Source organism: Rattus norvegicus, chromosome 6 (assembly GCF_036323735.1).
Source record: "Rattus norvegicus strain BN/NHsdMcwi chromosome 6, GRCr8, whole genome shotgun sequence".
NCBI classification, from domain to species: Eukaryota; Metazoa; Chordata; class Mammalia; order Rodentia; family Muridae; genus Rattus; species Rattus norvegicus.
The window spans coordinates 136,468,070-136,495,759 of NC_086024.1; the positions used below are offsets into that span (position 1 = coordinate 136,468,070).

The 27,690-nt window shown below is 42.0% G+C and overlaps 1 protein-coding gene across 19 annotated transcripts in view; it reads left to right on the plus strand.

The window, feature by feature from the left end:
* The window catches only part of Mark3 (microtubule affinity regulating kinase 3), a 90,083-nt gene that overhangs the window by 20,743 nt on the left and 41,650 nt on the right, over window positions 1-27,690 (plus strand). For all 19 annotated transcript variants that reach the window (XM_039111723.2, XM_063261495.1, XM_063261496.1 and 16 more), the window contains 3 exon segments: window positions 10,396-10,449; window positions 20,747-20,795; window positions 24,230-24,295. In XM_039111723.2, the coding sequence (XP_038967651.1) occupies window positions 10,396-10,449; window positions 20,747-20,795; window positions 24,230-24,295 (169 nt within the window).

Consider the following 27,690-nt stretch of genomic DNA (forward strand, 5'->3'; position numbering starts at 1 on the left):
TTCTCTTCTCTTCTCTTCTCTTCTCTTCTCTTCTCTTTCTTCTCAAAACAGGGTTTCTCTGTGCAGCCTGGCTATCCTGGAACTCACTGTATAGACCAGACTAGACTTCAACTCAGAGATCTGCCTGCCTCTGCCTTTGTGCTGGGATTAAAGACATGTGCCAACAAGATGATAACAAGTTCTTGACATAACAAGTTAGTACCCACCAGTCCCAGGTGTTTGCTCTAGTTTCCTGAGGTCAGAGGTTAACAAGACAGACCAACAATGTTTGCAGTGGTCTGCTGTGCTTGCTTTTAGTGTAGTCGTTCTCTAGAAGGTGACCATAGTGACTTAAGGTTTTTCTCGGTTTTCAAAAACTTGAGTCAAACTTACTTTTCGCCTTCTCCTTTCTATTGTACGTATGACCAGAATCATATATGTAAACATTATACAAGTTATTATGTAGAAAGCAAAATTTTGTTTTTTAAAAAAATTTCTCTATTCCAAGAGAATTTCTACAGTTTTTATATACACATTAACTTTTGGCTTAACAAAATAGACTTATGGGCATAATAGTGATCTCTATTATTTGGCTATTTTTTTTTTTAAATAGCATTAATTCTTTTTTTCTTTTCTTTTTTTTTTTTTTTTTTTTTTTTTCTTTTTTTCGGAGCTGGGGGCCGAACCCAGGGCCTATCCCCAACCCCTTTTATTTCCTTTTTATACCCTTTATTTTTTTAAAATTGCATTTAGTGTGTATATGTGTGTGCATTAGTACATATGTCATTATTCACATGTAGAAGATGACAACTTGTGATAGTTATTTTCCCCCTCTTCCACCACAATTTTGGGGATTAGAATTAGCAGACCAAAGTGTCTTTGCCCACCGAACCATCTCACCAGTCCTCATTTATTATTTATTTGTTCTTTTAAAGTATTAGTGATTTAAAAATCTTTATGTTTTTGTTGTCTGTTAGATCTGGGGTGTGTGTTTGTGTGTGTGTGTATGTCAGAGACAGAGACAGAGAGAGACAGAGACAGAGAGAGTAATTGACTATACCCCTAATTGGAACTTGTTATGTGGACCAAGCTATCCTCCTGCTTCTGTCTTCTAAGTACTTCTAGAAACTTTTGGTTTCTAGATTATTTTTTAAAAATGTTATTTGGGGGGCTGGAGAGATGGCTCAGCGGTTAAGAGCACCCAACTGCTCTTCCAAAGGTCATGAGTTCAATTCCCAGCAACCACATGGTGGCTCACAACCATCTGTAAAGAGATCCGATACCCTCTTCTGGTGTATCTGAAGACAGCTACAATGTATTTATATATAATAAATAAATAAATCTTTAAAAAAAATGTTATTTGGGGATGGAGAGGTAGCTCAGTGGTTCAGAGCATGGACTATTCTCCAGAGAGCCCAAGCTTGAGTCCCAGCATCTTGTCAGGTCACTTAAACTCTAGGCTAGAGCCTCCATGGGCACCGTGACGCATGTGCACATACTTAATACAGGAAAACTTAAATTAATAAAACTTAAATCTTTAAAAAAAATTGACAGTTGTGGTGGCACATACCTTTAGTCCCAGCACTCAGGAGGCAGAGGCAGGTAGATCTCTGAGTTTGAGGGCAACCTGGTCTACAGAGTGAGTTCCAGGACAGCTAGGGCTACACAGAGAGACTCTGTCTTGGGAAAAAAAATATTAGAGAGAGAGAGAGAGAGAGAGAGAGAGAGAGAGAGAGAGAGAGAGAGAGAGAGTGTCTGTGTCTGTCTTTGTACGTATGTGGTCACAAGGGGTCACATTTCTTATTTGTATGGATGCCTTTTTGCAGTCTGGCTGTCTCTGCTATCTTTTTAAGAGGTGGGTTGTGTCACGTGTATAGGGTCTGGCCACTAAGCTTGCTATTGGCAGGTGTATGGAATAAGACCCCCTGATACTTGTCTCTGTCTCTTCTCTGGGTATATTACATTCATCTGGGTAGGGATCCTCTCTCTCCTGCCTGGAGCAGGGTTGGAGGACAGTATTGTCCCAGTCACCACTAATTCCTCAGGTTCTGTTTCCATGCCTCACTCCTGTCCCATGCTAAACTCATTAATCTTGGACCCAGGGCCTTACTGGTCTCCAGTCTTTGTGGTTCTCCTTTATGCTTAGAGTCTCCTAGCCTTTCTTAGTAATATTAGCCAGTGGCGTTTTCTTTCTGTGTAATTTCCTCTGCTTCTTGTCCATTCTGTCAGAAAACTTTTGAAATCTTTCTCATGTTTTGTCTTTTTAACATGTGCCTTTACATCTCTTCCTGTTAGTGCTAGACCTTCCTACTTAACTGGGGTGGTGCACTCTCCTCTCCTGTGTCCTGTCCCTCACAGAGGAGACTGAGTGTAACCTCATTTACTTTCAGCCTCTAATTCTTACCTGTTTATTTCATTAGCAGTTCTGGAGATTGAACCCACAGTATTGTGTATTCTAGACACTTTACCTTAGCCTCTGATTCTAAATACTTACAAACATTTACTGTCGGTTCCAACAATGGTCCTGTGGCACACTAAACTCCTGAGGCTTTTCTTTTCCCCTCCCCTACCCTCCTCTGCCCTCCCCTGCCCTCCCCTGGTCTTTAAGACAGAGTTTCTCTCTGTATTCCTAGCTGTCCTGGAACTCATTAAGTAGACCACGCTGGTCTCTAACTCACAGAGATCCACCTGCCTCTGACTCCTGAATGCTGAGATTAAAGGTGCATGCCACCACCACAGCCCGACTGGATTCTTTTTTTTTTTTTTTTTTTCTCCCTCATGAGGACTGTGCTAACAAGTTTTTAGGAATTTTTCACAGGCTAATCTTTTAAAAAATAATTTTTATATTTGTCTATAGACTGTATCCAAATACATGTTTTTGAGGAACTTTTTTGTATCTTATGTCCTTCTGAATTTTCTCATTTGAGAAATTCCCCAAATGCCTTTATTCACACTGGGTTATTGCTGTTGATAGTTGCTATGTTCTGGAGGTAACATTTAAGAAAATTAAATAAGCCGGGTGTGGCGGTTTACACTTTAATCCCAGCAAGGGGAATAGAGGTGGGCAGACACAAGCACTGTTAGTTTGAGGCTGGCTAGGACTATACAGTGAGACCTTGTCTCAAAAAAGCAACCAACAAGGAAGCTAGTATATTATAATAAAGCTATTGGGTGTTACTATATAACAGTTTTAGGAAAAACAACTTTATAATACAAGTTATGGGGGAATATTGTTTTAATTTTCTGTTTATGGTTCTATTTTTAACTTTTCATTTATTTTAATTATACATGTTTATATGTGCCTGCTTGTTTGTAGGTTGGAAGAGGGAATTGGATACCCTGGGGCTGGAGATACTCTAAGTGGTTGGTGCTACCTGTTGTAGGTGCTAGGAATTGAACCTGGCTCCTTCACAAGAGAGAGCACCAGGTGCTCCTTACCGGAGTCATTTCTGCAGCCCTTATGTTTATGTTTAATTTTGTGTGATGCGTATTATCTGTGGCAGTCTCTGTACACATGAGTGCATGTGCCCTTTGAGACACAACATTGGTTTCTTGGAGCTGTTGTTTCAGGTGGCTGTCAGCTGTGAGTTGGAGAACTGAACTCCGGTTCTTTGCAAGAGCAGTTTGTGCTCTTAGCAGCTGGGCCATCTCTTCAGTCCACATTTTTACCTTTTCCCCAGGTACCTCTACATTGAGACCCAATAGAGATTTGCTAAATTTTAGTCTTTTCTGCATTGTTTGGTCGAAGGGTGTGAAGAGATAGGTAGTTAAAAAGAAAGGAATGCTGGGCTGGCAGCAGTGGCAGGAGCCTTTGATCCCAGCGCTTGGAAGGCAGAAGTGGGCAGGTCTGAGTTCTGGGACAGCCAGGGCTACACCAAGAACTCGGAGGGGGAGGGTGCCTTCATGTTATTATGCATGGTTCTTTGACGCTGTTGTAGAATTCAGCATAGAGGTTTTTTTTTAAGGTGGAAGGAGTGATTAATTGTATTTTTATTAAAAATAACTATACAAAGATGGACAGAAAGTTAATATTCAGAATAATTTACTTCAGTTGAATATACATTGTAGCAGATTTGGAAGCAGCAACCAAAGATTGAAAGACCTTGCTTTAGAATAGTGTATGTAATGAAAAGCGAAAGCTGGCAGGATGCTTTTAGTATATTCTGGAAGTGCAGGGACAAAAGCCATGTCCTTGCTGCTTTTTTATTTTTTATTTGTGTTTTTTTTTGGGGGGCCAGGGCACTGTGTAGTCCTGGCATGGGCCTTAAGTTCAACATTGACCAATAACACATAGAAACAAATGCCAGTGCCCTGAAGAGGGGCTCAAGTAAATAAGCCGTGACTCGGCAGGCTGAGACAGGAGCATGGTTAATTGAAGGCAGCTTGAGTTGTAAGTGCTGTTCATTCACTATCAGGTCAGAGAAGAGAGCCACGTGTGATCAGTACGTAATTTAACCACACATCACATTGTGGCCACAGGGAAACTTTGCATCCAGTGATGGTACTAGATTTTGTCTGTAGTGTCTAGTTTCACTGCCAACAGGAATTGTGCCATGGGTTCACATATGCCCTCATTCTCTAGTCATGGAGACTGCCACACTGCTTGTGGATTTTGTTACTGTATCTGAAATAGTATGTTTGCATTCTTGGCTTGTTTTCCATGTTTAGATATTGTCTAAGGGCTTTCTAGAGTTATTGTTTACTTAAACTATTTTTCTCCCTCGAATCAGGGTTTCTCTGTGTAGCCCTAGCTGTCCTAGAACTCTTCGTAGACCAGGCTAGCCTTAAACCCAGAGCTTTGACTGTCTCTACTTCCTGAGTGCTGGGATTAAAGGCATGTGCCACCATGCCTGGTGGGTTTTTTTCCCCTTGTGACATTCTTGCATGCTATTATATTTTATTAAGTTGTTGTAACTAAAAAGCTTTGGGTCTTTTGCAAGAGCATCAAACGCTCTTAACAGCATAGCCATGTCTTCAGCTCCTGAAGTTTTCTTTTGTGACCACCTGCTGTCATTATTTGGTTTGTACCCACCATGGACTAAAGTATGTCCTCAGATTCATTTGTTGAAGTCCTGACCTATATTTTGATGACAGGTTCTTTTTCATGGAAGTAAGCCTCAATCAGTAGTAGTTGTGTTTTTGTAAAAAGAGACAACAGAGAATCATTTCTGTTTTTCTGTCTTCCCTCACTGTGGTGCCTGAGAAGTCACAGTGAGAAGCCCTCAGCAGAACCTCCCTGCTGGCACTTTGATTTGGAATGTCACCCTAGAAGAGAGGGAATGAATTTCTAGTGCTTAAGCTGCAGTCATTGGTGTTTATTATGTCAGCCTAAGTAGACTAGTATTCAGACTGTTGGGAGCTTAAGGCATTTAAAGTTTTTTTTTTTTTTTTTTTGGTTCTTTTTTTCAAAGCTGGGGACCGAACCCAGGGCCTTGCGCTTCCTAGGTAAGCGCTCTACCACTGAGCTAAATCCCCAGCCCCCCCTTATTTATTTTTTATTACATGTCTGTGTATGCTATCAGTGTAGTTTTGTGCTGATGAGTGTAGGTACCCAAGAAAATCAGAGACAATGGATTCAGCTACACCCAGATTGCAGATGGTTGTCCGCTGCTAAACTTGGTTGCTGGGAGTTGACTGGACCCAGGCCCTCTGCAACTACATACATTTGACTTCTCTTTTAATAGTTATGGATGCTTTAACACCTTTCAGGGTCAACATGTTAGGTCTTTTGGTCAGGAGGTAGAAGGTAGCACTTTTCTCCGGAGCATTTGCCTGACCTGTCCTGCTGCATGAGCATCTTTATTTCTGCTTTCAGACTGTCACTCTGCTTCTGGCGTCAGAGTTAACTAAATAAAACTTCCCAGAACTTGATACAGGATGTGACAGGCACAGTCTTCTTCCCTTACCTAGGGATCATTTGTGGCTTATTTTGTACCACTCTTCCCCAAACCCCACCCACCTCTTGAGAATGAATTGTAACCTCCCCTCTAGCCTTGACCTGTCTGATTCACCACAGTGATCATACCCTGTAGCTGCCCTTTCTTCCTGATCTCAAGGTTGCACTGCTGTCTAACTCTCCAGGGTCCAGGTCTGAGCCAACGTTTATCTGGTGTTTGAGTCAACCCAATGTGGAGAAAGAGACTGAGAGTTTCCTCATTGGTTTCCTTGCTGTGTGTATATGTGAAATGATATCTTCCACAGCAGCTTTGAGGACTTTCATATATTGTAGTGGAGCTGTGCACAACATATTTGACCTTTTTTGAAAAGCAGTCCCTGATGGCTCAGGAGTTAAGAGCAGAGGCTGTGCAGGGAAGTGATCCCAGTACTCAGGAGGCAGAGGCAGGCAGATCTCTTGTGAGTTCGAGGACAGCCTGGTCTACAAAGTGAGTTCCAGGACAGCCAAGGCTACACAGAGAAACTCTGTCTCATAAAGCCCCAAGCCCCCCAGAAACCCACAAACAAAGCAGTTCCTTAATATAAAATATATAAGAAGAGAACTAGGACAGACTCTATAGAATAGGAAGGTGTCATTTGCAGCCAGAAGAAATTAGCAATTGAGAAGAACAGTATTAAGCTTAGAAACCAGGTTTCAGAAGAGAGTGGGAAAAATGCCTCCAAACTGCCAGATTTGCCCTGAGAATGCAGACGATGGTCAGAAAGAAAGAAACTCCAAATACACCACATAAAAATGCTTATGAAAATAGTTTGGGGGCTCAGTGGTTAAGTGTACTGCACTGTCTGTTTTTCCAAAGGACCCAGGTTCAGTTCCCAGCACTCACATGGTAGCTCACAACTGTCTCTAACTCCACTTCAGGGGATCCGACACCGTCACACAGACACACAAAGGCAAATAGCACCAGTGCACGTAAAACTAAATATAAGTCATAAAAAAAGAACAAATTTGAAGAAAACTCTACTTTAAAATACATTTAGTATGCTGGAGATCATGTTTTCTCATTGTCCTATCTCCATTTTAATGTATCTTTGGTTGCTTATCATGAGTGTTCAAGGCCTTAGATCAGCTCAACAAACTTACGTACCATGTTCTTTGTGTGACAAAACTTTTCCTGGGGAGACATTACACAAAAATCTCACCCCAGATAGAGAGCTCATAACAAACCAAAGTACATCCCACCACAGTCCAGCTTTGTGAATTCTAAGTCTTATTTGGGTTATGTGCAGGAATGGAGGTGAGGGGTTACTTCCAGGAACAGAAATGACTCTGCCATATCACTAAAGCCACCCTAGTGTTGGTCTCAGTTCACAGGTTTGGGAACCTGGAGCACACTGTAAACCTGGAGTTGCAGGCCGCCCAACAGGTTGGAGAGTGTCCTGTGGTGCCTGCCTCAGCTGGTCTTCCCCCAGCTGGTCTGTCTCAAGAGTCTTCTTTGAAGCTAAACTCCATTTATCTGAGAAGACTCTTCAGGTGTTTGTTTTGTTTTTCAAAATAGGGTTTCTCTGTGTTTCTCTGGCTGGCTTTACTCTCAGGTTTATTGTTTACTCTGGCAAGGAGGGGCCTCGTGAATCTGGTCAGTTTCCAGGACTTCCTGAAGTTATTTTGAGTTGTTTATCCCCCTGCTTGAAGGGGCTTCATTATGTCGGGGAGGAAACTGTCTAACCCCAGAACTGTGAAGATGAATCAATAATCTAGCTCTTTCCCAGAGGAGATATGTAGAGGTAATATTTGAATATCCCACCAGCAAATACCTTTTCTCTTGTTTAAATTTAAATTTATATTTCCCAAATGTGGAGCTAGTGTTTTGACTTTTTTATAAGTGCACGCACATACATTCTCCACATTTTTCTCCATTCTGTGTTGCCTTGAAGCAGATGGGGTGGTCTTTTCACACTGGAGTCAGATGCTACCGTGTTTCTTCTTGGTCCTGGAGGCGAATCAGTTCACAGGAAACAGTAATTTGTTTTAGACCAAGTTCAGCAGTCTTTAAAAATAATGTTGTGTTTCGGCTCTCTGTGGGTAAAGGTTCCTATGTTTTTGCCTCATCAGATAATCTGAATTTAAACCCTGGAACCCACATAATGGAAAGAGAGAATTGACATCAGACAGTTGTCATTGGTGGCATGCGTGTCTGCACACACACAGTAGACAGACAGGCAGACAGGCAGGCAGGCAGACAGGCAGGCAGGCAGGCAGGCAAATTTTTGTTTTTTGGTTTGAAGACAGGGTTTCTTTGTGTAACCTTGAAACTTGTTCTGAAGACCAGACTGACCTCGAACTCAGAGATCTGCTTCTGCCTCCCAAGTGCTGGAATTAAAGGTGTGAGTTACCAAGCCAGGCACAAAAATACATCTTAAAAACAATTTTTGTACTGTTTGTACCACTTACTTTTAAAATTTTCACACGAATATAAAGTAGGATTTCCCACAGGCCATATGATAACATTGTATCACAACAGATGGAGCACACCAGAAGCTGGCACACACCTTTCATCCTAGCACTCGGGGCAGAGGCAAGCAGAGTTCTGTGAAGTCAAAGCCAGCCTGGTCTACAGAGCTCTACAGTGAGACCCTGTTTTAAAAACAGAAGGAGTTCCATTAAGTAGGCTTTGGTAACACAATGGGTTTATTGTTATTTTGTAATGAATGGGTAGATGCTTGCTTTTATAATTTTTTGTTTTCATTTATGATGTGGTAAATATTGTCAGATACAGCCCAGACTTAGGGTCATCAATAATCCTTAAGAAAGATGTAAAGGCACCACGAAGTATGAGACTTTTCATTGGCATGGAAAGTCTCCAAGTTCCTGTCCCAGGCTCTGCTTTCTTGAGAGGGGTTACAGGACCTGAGTTCTCCAGCACGCACAGTGGGAAGTGGGCTCTCCTGCATCCTATAAGGCAGTCTGTGACTAGTCCTGACTAGTCTGCAGTAAGTGGGAAGCTGAGTTCAGTCCAAACGCTACTCATAGCTAATCCTTTTCTTCATAAGTTTTTAAGTTCCTCTTCCCTTCCTTTCTTGTTACTGGGTATCAATCAAAACCCAAGCCTTATGCATGGTATGAAACTGTTCTTTTTTTTTTTTTTTTTGGAGCTGGGGACCGAACCCAGGGCCTTGCACTTGCTAGGCCAGCGCTCTACCACTGAGCTAAATCCCCAACATGAGCATGTTCTTTTTTTTTTTTTTTTTGGTTCTTTTTTTTCGGAGCTGGGGACCGAACCCAGGGCCTTGCGCTTCCTAGGTAAGCGCTCTACCACTGAGCTAAATCCCCAGCCCCGAGCATGTTCTTAACACAGGGCTTTTCTCCCAGCGGTCTTAATGCAGCAGGTGATAAGCTTACCAGGTGAGGATACTCACTCATCCACTTTCTGAGCATTAGTGAAACCGATTCCCTCCCTGTTCAGTACGAAATGCGTATTATAGGGTTGGGGATTTAGTTCAGTGATAGAGCACTTAAGGCCCTGGGTTCCGTCCTCAGCTGGGGGAGGGGAGGAAGAAATGCGTATTATTAGAAGCTGTAGTTTCTCCCTGTGCTAGTGGGTTTTTATTTTTGTTTTCCTCTTAAATACTATTCGCCAATATATGTTCTTGGTGAACAAAAGTTGCCAGGTGACATCTTTATTGTTTATGTTTTGCATGGTTTGTCTGGAGCTTTTCCTAACAGTCTTAGGGCTTCCCTTTGTTCTTTGAGACAGGTTCCTGGTGTGTTCCTCAGGTTGGTCTTGAACTTTACTCACCTTAAGTCTCCTTGGCATCAGAATGGATGCCTGTGTCTTACCAGACTTTCTGTCTGGAGTGGGTTTCTTGCTGTTGCTAGATGTTTTCAGATTCAGCACCAACTTCATTGCTTTCGAAAGCTTTATGTGCAAGACACTCCAACATGGCTTTTAGGCTGAATATTCCTTTCAGGTTTCTGCCCTGGGATTCCAAAGTCTGTGAAATTAGTTTCTGTAAATAGCAAAGTAGGGATGGGAGGCAAGGTCAGTAGCAGAACGCTGGCTTATCATGAACAGGATTCTGTCTAGTCAGCGCACTACCCCCAAAGGAAAGAGATTTGCTACACTGTGTATAGTTTTTGAGGTATTCATTCTGTAGTTTTTTGAGGGAAGAACAGAGTAGATAATTTCATCTTCTATGTAAGTAACAAGTATAAAAATGTTATATCGTGGGGCTGGGGATTTAGCTCAGTGGTAGAGCGCTTACCTAGGAAGCGCAAGGCCCTGGGTTCGGTCCCCAGCTCCGAAAAAAAGAACCCAAAAAAAAAAAAATGTTATATCGTTTGCATAATCATGAGTTGTTCTTAATAATCATATAATAGTCCTTGGAAGTTGTAATTGCTTTGATTAGAGATTTGCTTTTTTGATTGCTTTTTAACAATGCCATATGTATGAGAATTTACAAAACTGTTACTGGTTAGTCTATAATTAGCAAGTTCTGAAAATGTGTAAATACTTTTTTTTCTAGGTTGCAATAAAGATAATTGACAAAACTCAGTTGAATCCAACAAGTCTACAGAAGGTATGTTGATTTAGTATTTAATATTATAAAAAAATGTTGTTTGAATTGCTGTATACTTTGCCTCTTAAATCTTTTAACTGTCAGTAGTCAGTGCAACAAAGCTGCTGTTCCTCCAGGGAGTGAGGCTTGCTGGGCGGGATACTATTGCATGCCTATAGCCCCCGCATTTGCAAAGCAGAGGCAGAAACCCCCTTCCCCCCAAGGTTTAAGGATACTTCGACTTTCTAGTTAGGCATCTCCCTCCTCCCCCAAAAAAACTTTAGTGAAGATTTTCATAAAAATGTTGGGTTTGAGGACATTTTTTAAAATGTTTGACTTAGGGAATTTTAAAAAACAGAATATAGAAGTATTTTCATGTGAGACATGTACTTTCCTAAAGTGATCTAATGGAACCCAGTTGAAATAAGGGAAGCCTGCACTTCTCATGGCTCATGCCAAAATCTTCAAAATCTGTGTTTGCCCAGGCTCAGTGACTCACAGCTCTGACCTGTGCCGCTCCCAGCTCTCCTCAGTTGTCTGACGTTTGGTGTAGGGTTGAGGCTTCCTGGTCTTTTCCCTGCCCAGTTTGTCATGTCTATTAGTGTCATTCTTGTTCAGCTGACATTTGGGTGGCCATGTTGTGAGATGTCTGAGTGTTGCTTACAGCCATGAACAGCCTCACAGTTGTTCATGTAAACGTAGAGATGGCCAGAATTTCACCTGTTTCCTCCATGTTTTAATGTAGTTTGTCTCCGGTTGGTTATACTCCCCTTTGGTTTTGCTTGCTTTAGTTTTGTTTTACTTGGTCATTGCTATCATTTATTATAAGATACTAACTATATAACCACAGCGTCAAGTAAGTACACTCTGTTTTCTGATTAGCCCAAGAGTTTGATTATGCATTTTTGCACTGGCGTTAATTACTGCTTACAATAATCTAATAGTTAGAACGTAACAATTTGTAGTTCAGGTGTGGGCCAGCCACTTGTCCCAAACTTAGATCCGAGATGAGTGACTTGAGTATGTTTGACTTATTTGGCAGTATTTAAAACCAGGTAGACTGAGTAAGTAGCCTTTTTTTTTTTTTTAAAGTTAAAATAAGTTATGAGCAGTCTTTATATATTTGTTTCCTATTCTTTCACACTGTGTTGTTTTTGGGAAGATGGCAACAGGATATGTGGCAACTTTGCCCATTTTTGGAGCATTGTTCTAACAGCTTTTCCTTTGGTCATCATTCACAGTTGTGTCACAGACCACTAACAATTCCTCCCATCCCCCATTTTGTTTTGTCTTTTTTACAAAACGGGCTTGTTGTGTAGCTAAGCCAGCTTTGAGCTTGTGACAGTCCTCTTGATTCTTGGTCCTGAGTCCTGGGATTACAGTTTCAAGCCACTAGGCCCCCACAAAGAGTAATCTGTGGCTAGTGACATAAAGGTTTGAACCTGCCCTGGAAGTTAGTGTCAGTTTAGCCATGCTCTGCCATCAACTGTGAAGTCCATTTATGGTGTTGCCATTACCAGAAGATGTTCACCAGCTCACCCAGGCAGTTTTGAACATATTTTAGAATTGTGTTGATTTTATTATATTCAGGCTCGTACACTGAGTCAGATACGTTTACGAAGTGCATAAGTAACCCTGGAAATTGATGTTATTTTCATAGACGAGCCTCTTCGTTTTTCTAGCCATTGAGTTAATGTACAATATAGTAATATAAAATAAAGGGTAAGTGAAGATTTCTTTTCCCCCATTGTTTTTGTATTTATTACCTTCAACTACTTCTAACCACTACTAGGGTCAGTTTTTAAAGGATTCTGTAATGTTTTATGCATACAGTAGTTTTGAAAACAAACAGGAATAATAAAAACCTTAGTGTTCCTGGTTTACAAAGCATTATTAGATCCAGTTTGGTTAAATAATAGGTAGTTTTGTTCAAGCTTATACTAAATTCAAGTCTGTCGTTAATGCAAGTAATGCTGGGCATGGTGGTGCAGGCCTTTATCCCAGCACTAGAGAGACAGGGGCAGGCAGATCTCTGAGATTGAGATCAGCCTGGTCTATAAAGCAAGTTCCAGGACAGCCAGGGCTATTAGACAAAGAAACTCTGTCTCAAAAAACAAAAACCACCAACCAAACAAAAACAAAATAAGTTATGCAGCTGTAGTCGTGTGCTTATAAATCCTAGCCCTAGAGAGACAGAGGCAGGTGGATCTTGTTGGCTGGTCAGCCTTTCCTTGCTCTGCAAGTTGCAGGCCAGTGAGAGGCCCCAACCACAAATAGTAAACAAACAAATAACGGGGTGAATGGCACCTGAAGAATGGCACCCAAGGGCTGGAGAGATGGCTCAGCGCTTAAGAGCACCCGACTGCTCTTACAGAGGTCCTGAGTTCAATTCCCAGCAACCACATGGTGGCTCACAACCATCTGTAAAGAGATCTGATGCCCTCTTCTGGTGTATCTGAAGACAGCTACAGTGTACTTATATATAATAAATGAATAAATCTTTAAAAAAAAAAAAAAAAAAAAAGAATGGCACCCAAAGTTGTTGTCTGATCTCTAAACTTACAGTTCTATACATTTTGGTTTGTTGAGACAGAGTTTCTTTGTGTAGCCCAGACTGTCCTACAACTTCCTCATAGACTAGTATGGCCTGGATCTCAGAGATCCTCTTGCCTCTGCCTCCTGAGCTCTGGGATTAAAGGTATATACTGCTGTGTTGGGGCATGTCTGTATACTAAGGGTAACCCATTTAAGAAGAATGTTTTCCCTTAGTCTTGGAAGTAGACTGTCAGCAAAGGAGAATGTTAGGACACCAGACTGCATGGACTGTCAGGTACTATTCTGTGGACAGTGAGTACAGCACTAAGCCAGGTGAAGTTCTTGCTCTCTTGGAGAATACTGTGAAGGAAACCAAAAGAGGCTGTGTACACTATTATTTTCTTGTAGTCTTGGTTCTGTGATTTCTGGTTCTATCCAGGGTGAGCTGATTCTTAGAGATAACAGATTACTGTCTCTTAAGTGTGCCTTTCATTGCAAAGCAGACATTTCAGAGCCTGCATCTGAAACCACCTGCTCTAACTAGCTCTTACGTAACACCCCAGGGTCGTAAGTCAGCTAGAGACTACCTGTGTCTCAGAGTTTCTGAAATTATCCTGAGTAGCCTTTCCAAGCCCAGCTTCTTGCTCTAGTTTGCCTTTTCCTGGAAGCCGTAATAAAGGCACAGTGTGGGCAGTGAAGAGATAGCTTCTTACAGCTTTTCTGAGAGGAGGGACTCCACCACAGTATGCAGAATTGCCAGTGACCAGCCTGGTATCCAGGGTAGACTGAGGCAGGCAATGATGGGTGGCCAAAGTTGTGATTGCTGGGGTAAAAGTTGCTTACTTACTACTTGGCAATTTTATACCTTTCTTAAAGTCTGCTTTTCTTTGGCTAAAAGCTGATGGCTTCTGGCCATTAACTCCTGCTGATAACAGCAGGGGATTAAGAAGAAAGGCTTAGTTATTTGGGCTCTTTTATCTTTGGTTTAAGGGCCCCTCCCTGGCCAGGCAAGAGGCTCTGAGATACCCTTAACATAGGCCTGATTTATGTTGTACTTAAATTGTTTTCATTACATGAATTACTTGATTCTTGCTAAAATGGATTTCTGCTATAATTTGGACCTTGGGGCCTATGGTTGTCTGTGTGTGTGTTATATAACCCTGAGTTATGTAGTTACATCAAATATTTTCCTCCTCTTCCTCTTCCCCTTCCCCTTCCTCTTCCTCTTCCTCCTCTTCCCCTTCTTCTTCCTCCTCCTCCTCTTCCTCTTCTTCCCCCTCTTCCTCCTCTTCCTCCTCTTCCTCCTCTTCCTTTTCCTCTTCCTCCTCTTCCTCTTCTTCCTCCTCCTCCTCCTCCTCTTCTTCTTTTCTCTTCTAGACAGTGTTTCTCCGTGTATCCCTGGCCACACTGGCACTCATTCTGTAGGCCAGATTGGCCTAAAACTCAGAGATCTGCCTGCCTTTGCCTCCTAAGGGCTGGGGTTTAAGGCATGCACCACCACCACCCAGCTGAGCCATGAATCTTTGATATTAACCATCACGTCAACTTTGATATTATTTAAATAGGTATGGGGTTTTTCACCCATTTAGAATATTTAGCATGTAATATATTAGCAAGATAGGGACAAAAGATCTTTCAGTGGAGAATATCCTGAATTACTGCTGAGGACTCAGTAGCCCTGTTATATTCCATAGGACAGGACTACATTAACCCTGTTGGATTCCATGGAACAGGATTATGGATGTCTGTGAGCTACCACATGGATGCCAGGAACCAAATCTGGCTCCTTGGTAAGAGCAGTAAGTGCTCTTAACTACTGAGCCATCTGTTTTTACTTTTGAAGACAGGATATCTTCATGCTGCCTAGGCTGACCTCAACCTCGATCCTCCGTGTTAGTGCTGGAACCATCAGCCACATCGTCCCTCCCCCTTTATTTGTTTTAAGATTTATTTATTATATATAAGTAACTGTAGCTGTCTTCAGACACCAGGAGAGGGCATCAGATCTTATTATAGATGGTTGTGAGCCATCGTGTGGTTGGTAGGAATTGGATTCAGGACCTCTGGAAGAGCAGTCAATGCTCACAGCTGCTGAGCCGTCTCTCCAGCCCTTAATTTGATTTGTTAATTGATGATTTTTATAAAAATATTTAAGCCAGTCTTGCTGTGATAGCCTAGGTTAGACCAGAATCCACAGTCATAGCATTCCTCTTGTCCTAACTTAAGTGCTGGGATTGCAGTCCCCTTTGAAGCTCAGGGGAAACCAGGCCAACTTCTTGAGAGAACTGAACATAACTAGGAGTAGCCGAGAGGTGAACATAACTTAAGAGGTAATGGCGGTGTGTGGTAGAGGTCTGAACTCTGTTATGCATATACATTGCAGTACACAACTCAAAAGGCCTGAGCCTGATAGGAAATCTCTTGGTGACAGGTAACCAGAGGGTAGGTGAAAACTCTGTGCTCTTCTTTTCAAAAGTGTGATGTGTCTTCCCCTTGTGGAATATCATCTTTCCACATCTGCGTCAGGAGACAGCAGGTGTGAGGTGCTAAGGTGCTCTCAGCCAGAGTGGGTGCTGGGTGTTTAGCAGCTGCTGAGCTCTCAGAAAGATGGTTCCTCAGACCTTAGTCTCATCATAGTCAGTGATGGATGCTCTGTGTTTATATCTGATAGCCAGCTCTGAAAAATACTTTTGGCTACAGGGGTGGCTCATGTTTGAGAGTGTTTTTCTCTTCCAGAGGATGTGAGATTGATTTCCATCACTTAGAACCATCAATAATTCCAGTTCTAGGAGACGATACCTTCTGGTCCCTGCATGCGTCAAGCACACATGTGGTGCACATTCATACACACAGATAAAACAGCCATACACATAAGTAACAATTTTTAAAAAATGTTATGATAGCTATTGTCTTTGAAGCCAGGATTGTCTACATCCAATATCCATATGCTATAATTCTGTTAGTCCAAAAGTCCACACCAGAAACCTTTGGAAAAGGGATAGTTTTCATACCATCTTCACATGACCTGGTGAGTTCACAGAACCTTTGAGACCTCGACAGATGAAAACCAGCATTCACTTGTTCTCTGTTGTCAGTCAACAAAAACTAAATCTCAGTTTCTTGGATTCCTTGGATTTGATTTTTTTTTTTTTTTTTTTTTTTTTTTTTTTTGGTTCTTTTTTTCGGAGCTGGGGACCGAACCCAGGGCCTTGCGCTTCCTAGGTAAGCGCTCTACCACTGAGCTAAATCCCCAGCCCCTCCTTGGATCTTGTATGTAACCGCTTCATATGTTTCTTCTTAGAAACATTCAGTGCTTTAAAAAAAATTATATTACATGTGGAGGTCAGGAAAACTCGAAGGAGTTGGTTCTTTCCACCATGCAGGTCTTGGGATCAAACTCAGGTCAGTGGTCCAGGAAGCAAGTGACCGCACAGCTGCTGCATTCCTTCAGTGCTAGCACTTGGGAGCCAGGGGCAGATGGGTCTCTTTAGTTTGAGGCCATCCTGGTCTACATAGAAATTTACCTCTACAGATATGTTAGCTACTTGGGCCCAACAAGGCTTTACCACTCCAAGTGTACATCGAAGACTGTACAACAATTCCGTGAACATGGAGCAGCATGAAACACCGTCTGGTGCAGTAAACACTAGCTGTGTGAGGGTGACTCAGGATGTCTTCTGTCACTCTCTTTCAGACATCTAATTTGACCCTAACCATGCTATACTGTAACTTACTTAAAATGTTTTGTTCTTTGGTAACTTTGCTGAAATGGCAAAATGAGGCACTGGCACAGTCAGAGCTCTGGGCCAAGAAGACAGCCTAGCAGGTTCTTGCTGCCGAGATTTAGGACTTAGGGTTTAATCCTAGGAACCTGGTAGACAGAAAGAACCAACTCCCACAAGTAACATTCTACCTTCCACATTTGTGTATGACACATGAACCTATTAAATAAATGAAAAAACCTACCTTGTAGTAGTCTGAATATTCTATATAACAAATAAATAATGTATTACTTTCTATTAAAAGAAATCTGTCCACCGGATGCCAGGCACAGGCCATTGATTCCAGCACCAGGTAGGCAGAGACAGGTGGATCTCTCAGTTTAAGGCCAGCCTGGTCTACAGAGCTAGTGCCAGGACAGCCAGGGCAACATAGGATGTGTGGGGTATGGTTTTAAGCATAGTGTTTGGGCATCAGAGGCAAAAAGCTTTCTCTTAGTTCAAGGCTACCCTGGTCAACTTAGCAAGCTCCAGATATGTCAGCTGCATAGCGGGGCTTTGTCTTGTGGGGAAAAGAGAGACAGAGAAAAAAGGGGGGATGTTGGAGAGATGGCTCGGTAGTTATGAGCAGTGGCTTCTCTTTAGAAGACGACTGAGATTTGGTTCCCAGTACCCAGCTAGTGGTTCACAGTTGTCTATAACTATAGTTCCTGGGGATCCAGCTCTTCTTTCTGACCTCCACAGCACTGCATGCACACAGTGCACTTACATGCAGGCAGAACACTCATATCCACTTAATGAATAATGTTTTTAAAAAATCCTTCAAAAAGTAATCGTTTTCACTTGTCAATAGAACCCTGACAGCTCTGTAACAAAGCTTCTTGTGAATAGGATTTAAGAAATGTGGTCATTGGGCTGGAGAGATGGCTCAGCAGTTAAGAGCATTGACTGCTCTTCCAGAGGTTCTGAGTTCAAATCCCAGCAACCACATGGTAGCTCACAACCATCTGTAATGGATCTAATGCCCTCTTCTGGTCTGTCTGAAAACACACAGTGTACTCATAGAAATAAAATAAATAAATCCTTGGGAAGGAAGGAAGGAAGGAAGGAAGGAAGGAAGGAAGGAAGGAAGGAAAGAAATGTCATTAAAATGCTAAGGAGGCTGACTCAAACCTGGTGAGACTTGGTGCTTTTGTTGTTTGTTGTTTCGAGAGAGGCCTTTTCTGTGTATCCCTGACTGTCCTGGAACTTGCTTCTTAAGCTGGCCTCAAACCCACAGAGACCTTTCTGCCTCTGCCTACTTAGTGCTGGGATTAAAGGCGTCACCGCCAGACTTGGTTTCAGGCCCTGTGGAGGGAGGGCATCATAATAAACACTCACACACAAAATGTGTGGGAGGCCAGGGCAGTGCTTACCTAGTACTTGGGAGCTAGAGGCAGGCAGATCTCCTTAAGTTTGAGGCTAACCTGGTCTATATAGCAAGTTCAATGCAAGCTAAGGCCTTGTCTCAGGTGGAAAAAAAGTGTCAGCATCCCTTCCTTTGAGAGATATTCAAGACATTTCAGGGAAAAAGTGAGGAGTTAATTGTGGTGTTAAACAGGAAACTCACTTGATTCTACCTGGTACTTGATGGCTGAAAAGAGATTCTCTGAGAACAGAGCATGTCCCATTATGGGCATGGAGTTGTGGGCATTGCTGCTGTTGATAAGCAGGCTGAATGGGGCAGGCCTGCTACTTGTGCTCTTGGTGCAGTGTCCTAAGGTAGGTTTAACTGCGGATTGTGAAGCCTTCTAGTTCAAGGTTTGTGAAAACAGTTGAGAGATGCAAGGGATAACTGTACTACGTTATAAAGCAGGTGTCTCTGTTGCTTGACAGAAGGAAGCCAGAAAAGAAGCCAAATCTGAGTAGTTGTGAGGAGTGTGGTTGTGTTTTGTCTGGTCCAGAAAATAGTCTACAATAGTTAGATAGGGGTCTTAAATGAATGAGTTTATTAAGTGTACAGAAAACCAAAATAAAAGAATAAGTAGCAGGTAGAATTTAGACAGACATCAACCAGCAAACACCATCAAATCAAGCATTTGGAACATCAGGCCAGACATCAACCAGGGAAGCTCTTTTAAGACAGCTGGCTGGAATTCCCAATAGAGAGACTCTTGGGCAGAGAAAAATGGTCCCCTTAGATGAGGTTTCCAAGTAAGAGTTTAAACATGGGGAAGGCAACATCGTCATCACACTAGTACTTAGAGCTTCCAGGAGAAAGTGGCTGGCTAGGGAAGTGGAGACAGTCCGATGGAGTTTTTAGTTGAACTTTGTCTAGGGCTGAGCCTTCCATGATTTTTAGGCACTTTTATATCGTGGGATAAACAATAACCTCTGTTGGAGATGGTTTGCCTTCTAGCTGTTTTTAAGGCTGTTTTGACTTTGGGCCGTTACCTTTTTCCTTTCACAGAACTAGGAGCTTTGAAAGACACTTGACATAACCATGCTTGGGTTTGAAACTCAGGAAATGTAAGCCAGATTCCAGAATGCTAATAGCACATAACAGTTTTTCAATATAATGAACATTCCAGAGTGGCAGTCTTCTCCACTCAGAACACAAAATATAGAAGCAGCAGCAGGAGGCTTTTATGTAGGAAATTAAAGCATTCCTGTTGGGCTGGACACGGTGGCCCATGTCTTGGGAGTGAGGCAGAGTCAGGGTTAGTCACTGTTAGAGCTGGGTCAGTGGGAAGGAGCACCTGTTGCTTTTAGAGACCTGGGTTTAGTTCCAGGAACTTGAGTGGCAGCTTACTACCATCAGGAACTCCATCTAGTTCCAGGGGATCAAATGCTCAGCTGCCCTCTTTTGACTTCCCAGGGTACCCGAAACACATGCAGTGCACACAAACACACATGCAAACCAAACAGCCATTTCCTTTGTCTGGCTTCCACAGGCACATAAGCCCACTTGCACTCCCCCATAATTAAAAATCATAAAGTGTTTAAGATAGGCGTCTATATCGGTCCTTATACTTAAGATATGAACTCAGGTATACATCTCTATAGCCATCTATCTACCTACAGCTGTTCATTTAAATGTAGGTTAGACACAGTGAACAGAGCTGGCAAAGTGGGAACCCTGAGCCTTCTCACCAGCTCCTTTCTGCAGATGCAGTCTGTTAATCTAGGCCTTTCCCAGCTTTGTTCCCCATAGAAAGATACTACAACTTTGGAAGAGGTTGGCCAAAATGAACTCGATCTCTTTGTAGCTTTTGGATCCTGTTGTTAATCCAATCCACAGCGATACACTTTTTCCTCTCCAAGTCCTCGGCATGTGTCTCCACCACACGTTTTATTACTTCTGTCTATCTACTCTGCATATTCTGCTTCAGCCAGATGTGCAAAGTCTGCTTCAGTGGTGTAGTCGTGTGCTATTAGGCTGACGGGCTTGACTCTGGGGAGAAGGTCATCCTGAAAGCAGCAGAGGCCAACTTTATGCTGCTCTAAGAATGGACCCTGATGGCAAACCTTTTCTCCAGCTCCTGCTCATTTTCACTTTGCTAGGATCACATTGGCTAAAGCAAGGAACACAGCAAGTGTAGCTGTGCGTGCTGTGTGGCTCCAGAGGCCTGCGCTGCAGATGGCTCCCATTGTGCTGTCACCATCCTCTCCACCTAGGACTTCCCAATCCGTATCGTTCAGTTTCACTGTAGAATCGTTTAGAATGAAGGAATCTCATGTCATCCTAATACAGTTCCCTGGGTCTGCTCAGGTCTTTATTGAACCTCAGGCTTGTGGACAATGAGGTTTAATCACAAGCTGTTCTAGTCTAAATCTAACCTTGTTTGTAAAGAAGTAAATTCAGAGTGTACTTGCTCCTCTCAGGAGCTGCTGTTTCCATTAATGGAAGCATTGGTGATGGGTTATAAATGTACTTCAGGTTACTCTGCATTTCTGTGTTATTTTATTCTTAGGAATAGGGTAAAAAATGTAAATAATGAAACCGTTATCTAAGAAAAAACTTATTTTGCTGTAAGCAGAGTATAACATTTAATAATATAAGGGTTTGTCTTTTGCTTTTTTAGCTCTTCAGAGAAGTAAGAATAATGAAGATTTTAAATCACCCAAACATAGGTACTTTCTGTTTTCTTAAATACTTTGGGGTTTAAATATACAGTCTTGAAAATATGTTATAAAGCTAAAATAAACATGTATGTCTGAAGTGATAGGAAGCTCCATCCTTTTCCCCATGCCCATGTACATTTTGAATAAAATACATGGACAAGTTAGTTTGTGCCAGCTCTTTGAAATTTCAGGTATTAAGCATTTGACTTAAGTTTTAGTGCCATAAGAATATGTATAATCAGGCTGGTTAATTTACATCTTTTTCTTTTTTTTTTTTTTTTCCGGAGCTGGGAACCGAACCCAGGGCCTTGCGTTTGCTAGGCAAGCGCTCTACCACTGAGCTAAATCCCCAACCCCCGATTTACATCTTGTTAGTTGGTAATTTTTTCAAAGAGCAGTATATAGAATATGGGATGCATGCTGTATAATGCATAGGAACTATCCGTGTATCCTGTGTGCATAACTATGATACATATTTAAAGAGGAAAGGATTCATCTTTCTCCTTATAATCGCAGGACTGAGCTGGAACACACAAATTCCACACTAGTGAAAACATTTGATTCTGTATGTCATAATAGGGCCTTTTAAATAGTGTGATTGTATTTTTATAAGATAATGGCTCCTTTATTCTTCTAGTTTCTCTGTGCAGCTCTGGATGTCTTGTAACTTGCTCTGTAGAGCAGGCTGGCCTTTAAGCTCATAGAGATCCCCCTTCCTCTCTGCCTTCATATGCTGGGATTAAGACCCAGCACCTTCCAGCTCCTTTATTTTAAAAATATTATTGCAATGGGCTGGAGAGATGGCTCAGTGGTTAAGATCCCTGACTGCTCTTCCAGAGGTCCTGAGTTCAAATCCCAGCAACCACATGGTGGCTCACAACCATCTGTAATGGGGATCTGATGCCCTCTTCTGGTGTGTCTGAAGACTGCTATAGTGTACTCATATATAAGGAGTAAATAAATAAATAAATCTTAAAAAAATATATTATTTCAAGAGTAAATGAGATGGGTAATGTCATGTTTAGCATTGTTGTTTTATGACTACAGTGAAAAAATTTACTAGGCTATTATTCTGAAAAGATTAGTGAAAAATTGTATATATTAGAATTGGTAAATATGTTTGGGGAAAAAGAAAAATCACAAGAAGTATAATGATGAAAAAAGGCCTTTGTTTTCCATTTCGTGTCTTTGAGGTTAATCATTAACATATGGATTTTTAGATTCTAATTTTTCACCAAAAATTTATTTTATCCTTACTGGTCAGAATTTCATCACTAAATATTGATCACTTCTGTCCCTGGGATCAAAGGTCACAGCCCTCCACTTACTTGGTGTAATAGATTTAAATTGCCGTTGTTGTTTGGTTCTTCTGCTTGTGTTTTCTTGTTTTGGTTTTTCTTTCTAGACAGGGTTTGTCTATATATTCTGGATGCCTCCCATCTCCAGAGTGCTGGGATCAAAGGCATTAATGCCATATTGAGTTAAAGAATTTTCTTTTTTTTTCGGAGCTGGGGACCGAACCCAGGGCCTTGCGCTTCCTAGGCAAGCGCTCTACCACTGAGCTAAATCCCCAACCCCTAAAGAATTTTCTTAAAAGAGCTATTGTCTGCTTTCACATATTAACATGACTCTTCCTTACGCTGCTCATTAACCAGTGCTGCTCCAACTTTCCCCAGTTAGCTTTCTTTTTTTTTTTTTTTTCCGGAGCTGGGGACCGAACCCAGGGCCTTGCGCTTTCTAGGCAAGTGCTCTACCACTGAGCTAAATCCCCAACCCCCCAGTTAGCTTTCTTAGCAGTTCGAACATAGAAGCTAAGTAATGGCCTGAGAATGTGATCAGTTCACTCACACTCCAACCACTCTGTCAGGTGTTTTCTCGGTCCATCTAGTGTCTTATTAAGTCATAAGAAATTGGGGTTGGGGATTTAGCTCAGTGGTAGCAAGCGCAAGGTCCTGGGTTCGGTCTCCAGCTCTGAAAAAAAAGAAAAAAAGAAAAAAAAAAAGAAAAAGTCATAAGAAATCAAAGACATCATTTAGTTGCACCCTGTTTTGTTTTTTTTTTTTTTTTTTTTTGAGAAAAGTTTAAAGAAAATAAGAAAACCAAATAGATCTATATAGTAGTGACTTAATAGCTTGGCATTTACTTTATTTTCCTTTTAATTGTTTATGTTTGATGTGTTATAGCTTTATGAATTAGCAGAACTAGAAAGTTCTATCTAAACAAAGAAGCCATCATAGTAAAATTTCACTGACAATTCCCTCTCCCTGAAAAAAAATCATTGTTTTGTTTGCTTTTACTTTGTTTGGTGTTTTCGTTTTTTGTTTGTTAATTTTTTTAAATTTATTAATTTATTTTCATATGAGTACACTATAGTCATCCACAGACACACCAGAAGAGAGCATTGGATCTCATTACAGATGGTTGTGAGCCACCATGTGGTTGCTGGGAATTGAACTCTGGACCTCTGGAAGAGCAGTCAGTGCTCTTAACCACTGAGCCATCTATCTAGCCCGTTTGTTTATTTTTTAAACAGGGCTTCACTATGTAGCTCTGGCTATCCTGGAACTTACTATGTAGACCATCATGGCCTCTGAATTTTTTTTTTTTTTTAATTTAAAGTTCTGGAGGATAGGAATTTAACTTGGTGATAGAATATTTCCCTAGCAAGCCTACAACCCTGGGCTCATATCAGCTCTAGAGGAAAGGAAAAAAAAGTTATTTTTGCTGGTCTGTGGCTCACCTATACCTTCTAGAGAGGCAGAAGCAGGAAAACCCTAAGTCCACAGCTTGTCTAAACTACAGAATGAGTTCAAGGCCAACCTTACAGTTTAGAGCATATCTCAAAATAAATATTACAGAGTTTGGGGATAGCACTTGACTAGCATTACTAAAGAAATGTATGTAATTGGCACGTTTCCCTTTAATTATTTCTTGTTTCACTCTCAGATTATTAACATAGGAGTCTAGTTGTCTGAGGGCTGCAAGGAGTTTCCCTGGGTGGGCAGAAAGCCTGGAGGAGGAGGGGGGGAGGGGGAGGAGGAGGATGAGGAGGAGGAGGAGGAGGAGGAGGAGGAGGAGGAGGAGGAGGAGGAGGAGGAGGAAAGAAGACTGGAGGCCGGACGGGTGCCGGTGAGGTGCTAGAAGGGAGGGACACAGACAGCATGCAGACAGGAACAGGACAGCGGGGCAAGAGCAGTAAGGAAGCTGCCATGGACAAACTGATGAGCACATTCTCAACCCCGGAAAGAAGCTCTATGTTTATGGCTTCTTTGTTTTTACAGAAGTCTGTAATGCAGAATAGTTTTTAACCCCTAAAAACACTTATAAGGGCCAGCTCTCAAAAAACCTTTAAACAGGAAAAAGTTGAGGGGTTTGTAGCTTATTGGTCAGGTCTTATACATACAGACATTTGTTCTTTTTCATTGTCTTCTCTCCTCCCCCAGTGAAATTGTTCGAGGTCATTGAAACGGAAAAAACACTCTACTTAATCATGGAATATGCAAGTGGAGGTAAGCACATTTATATTGCTTCCGGAGAGGTTATGAGTATGTATTTCCCCCTTTTCTCTTGAAGAGCAATCTGCAGCCACAGATAGGTAGTCTTTAAGGCATTAGTTAACACGGGGATCAGAGTCAAAACCGTGCCTTGTCAGTACTATGGGTTGTAGTGGTTGATTACATTTACTGTGTATATGTGTAGACGCATTTGCAGCAGCACACTTAGAGCGGTCAGAGGACAGCGTGCAAGGCTTGGCTCTTTGCTCCCACTGTGGCCTTAGACTCAAGTGTGATTAGGTTGCATGACCAGCACTTTACCCTCTGAAAACATCCCTCTGACTTTACTATTAGCATTACTAGTTGACAATATGCAGCAACTCTCTTTCCAGTTTTGGTAAATGTATATCACATAAAATTTAGGATCTGAATCTCTGTCATGATGACCTTGAACTTCTGATCATCATCTTGCTTTTTAATTTTGGGAGACAAGGTTTCTATGTGTAGTAGCCCTGGCTATACTAGAATTCATTCTGTAGACCAAGCTATCCTTGAACTCAGAGATTCATCTACTTTTGCCTCCCTCTAAGTGCTGGGATTAAAGGCAGGTGCTACTAATGCCGGGGATTCTTTTGCTGTAATAAACACCATGGTCAAAAGTAAGTTGGGGAGGAAAGGGTTTGTTTAGCTTATATTTCAGCATCATAGTCCATCACTGAAAGTCAGGACAAGAACTCTAAAAGAGGGCAGGAAGCAGAGGCAGGAGCTGATTCAGAGGCCATGGAGGAAGGCTGTACTGGCTTTTCATGGCTCACTCAGCCTGCTTTCTTATAAAACCACCCAGATAAATGGGCTCCCCTCAATTGAGAAAATGCCTCCACTAGACAGGTTCTCTCAGATGACTCTACTTTTGTCAAGTTGACATAAAACTCGCTAGCACAGTGACATTTGCATAGTTATGTACCCTCACTGTTACCTGTTTCTCTGGAAAGTTCCCAAACTGGGACTGTCTCTTACCTCTTTCTTAGCTCCTTGCATCCACCAAACTATTTGTGTGCTGAATTTGAGTAGTTTAGGGACCAAATATAATGAGATAATACAGAATTTGTTCATCTGTCCCGACTCACAATATTATACTTAACAGAAGATTGTCAAAGCCCTCTACACTGTGGCATGTGCTGAGATTTCTTTTTTTTTAATGTTAAATCTGAGAGGTAAATGGAGACGAGCGTCTACATACATTTTTTTTTTTTTTCCGGAGCTGGGGACCGAACCCAGGACCTTGCGTTTCCTAGGCAAGCGCTCTACCACTGAGCTAAATCCCCAATCCTAAGTATTTGATGTTTTTATGTATTAGTGCGTGTTAGATGTTTTATCAGTTTCTTAGTTTTGTTTGTTGTCTTGTTTTTGCTCTTGGGAATGAAAACTAGGGTTTAAAGCATAAACTTTATCACAGAATTATATCCTCAACTCTAACACATGCCATCGATGTCTTATCTGTTCCAAAGCCAAAAATGATGGCTTTAGCACCTGTGACTACAAGTAGAGGTACAGTTTCTGTGGTCCTTGAGGTGAGGCTGACGGCCCTAGTGTTTGAGCCACCTGTACGGTCCACTGTTTGTATCAGACAGGCACTTCCTGCGCAACTGTTCACTTTGTCTCTGGCACCATGGAGGCTGGCAGCTATCGTAACGCCAGTTCCAGGGGGTCCATGCTCTTTCTGACTTCTGAGGATACATGCTTATGTACATACTCTACAGACCTGTGTGCAGGCAAACAGTCCTACATAAAAACTTGTAAGTGTTCAAAAAGGGGAGGGAGGCTGGAGAGGTGGCTTAGGGGTTCAGAGCACTGCCTGCTCTTCCAGAAGACCCCTGTTCAATCCCAGCAACCACATGTCAGCTCGCAACTGTCTGTAACTCCAATTCCAGAGGATCTGATGCTCTCTCACAGACATACATGTAGGAAACATCAGTGCACATGAAAGGAAAATAAATCTTTAAAAAACTCTAAGCATGTCTTGGAATGTGTTCTAGTGGACATACCTCAAGCATCACTCTTCAATACTCTGAATTCATTATTGACTATGTATTGTGTTTATTTTTATCTTATTTAAGAATTATTATTTTTATGTGTATGTGGGTGAGTCTACACAAATTTTTGTATACCACATGGGTGCTGGTGCCCACAGAGGGCATCTAGTTTTCTGAAACTGGAGTTAAGAGGCAATTAATTGTGTACCTTCTTATGTGGGTGCTGGGAGCTGAACCCAGGACCTCTGCATGAACAGTGTACACACATGCACACACAAACACCCCTCTCTCAAGCACTCTTTTGAGAGCAGAGACAGGAGGATTGATGGAGCTTGCTGGGTGCCAGCCCAGCTCTAGTTTCAGTGGTAGCTGACCCTGTGTCAAGGGGATAAAGCAGAGAGTGACGCAGCAATTTACCTGATGGCCTTCTCTGTCCTCCTTGAGCTGAGGCCTTCCCCGAGGCCCTCCCCGCATTTACACATGCATGTACACACTTTGTTTTAAAGGGAAAGAAGTTATAAACTAATGTCTTTTCAAAAGGCGTTATGGCACACTTTTAACCCCATTACTTCTGGCAGTACCAAAAGCATCTCTGAGTTCAAGGCCAGCACCTTGTACATGGTAAATACCGGGTGACTGAGCACTGCAGCCTCCGCACTGTCAGTTTGTCACCAGCTTCTGTTCCTGTTCAAAGTGCCCAGGCTATAGATTACTCAGCTTAACTGGAGGGATGGAAGGCTTCCTGCCTTGGTAAAATGCAGATGAGCCTCGGAAAGACAGACTGTATGGTAAAGGTACTGTGGGATCTGACATGTAATGTCTGACAGGCTGAGGGTCACAGTGGGTATGTTGACGAAGCTCTCTGCAGTATGACTTAAGGTCTCTCATTGTCTTGAATACATCCTGTGTTGTTGAAATGAGTTCGTCCTTCTACAGGAATAGGAATGACAAAAGTTTTAATTAAATTGGCTCACCACCACCACCTGAATACTTTTTTCTTACCCACTCTCCCTTCCTTTCTTTGTGTTTGAAACTTGCTTTCACTGTGTGGTCATTGCACCTCAGAACTAACTCTATAGACCAAGCTGATCTTAAACTCAGAGATCTGCCTGGTTCTGCCTCCTGAGTGCTGAAAATAAAGCCATGTACATTGTGTCTGGCAGTACCTTTTCATTTGGTAGAATCTTAGAATTGCATAGAAATCATCCATGTCACCTACTTTTTATAGATAAAAGTAAAGCCCAGAAAGGTCAGGCCTGCCATGACTAGCTGGGTTCAAGAATGAAAGGTGGTGTAAAGTTCTGCATTCTGAGCTGTCCTGGCCGTGCCATACCCCTGACGTTTACAGGAGCGCTGCTCAGGGCTTCACTTGGTTCT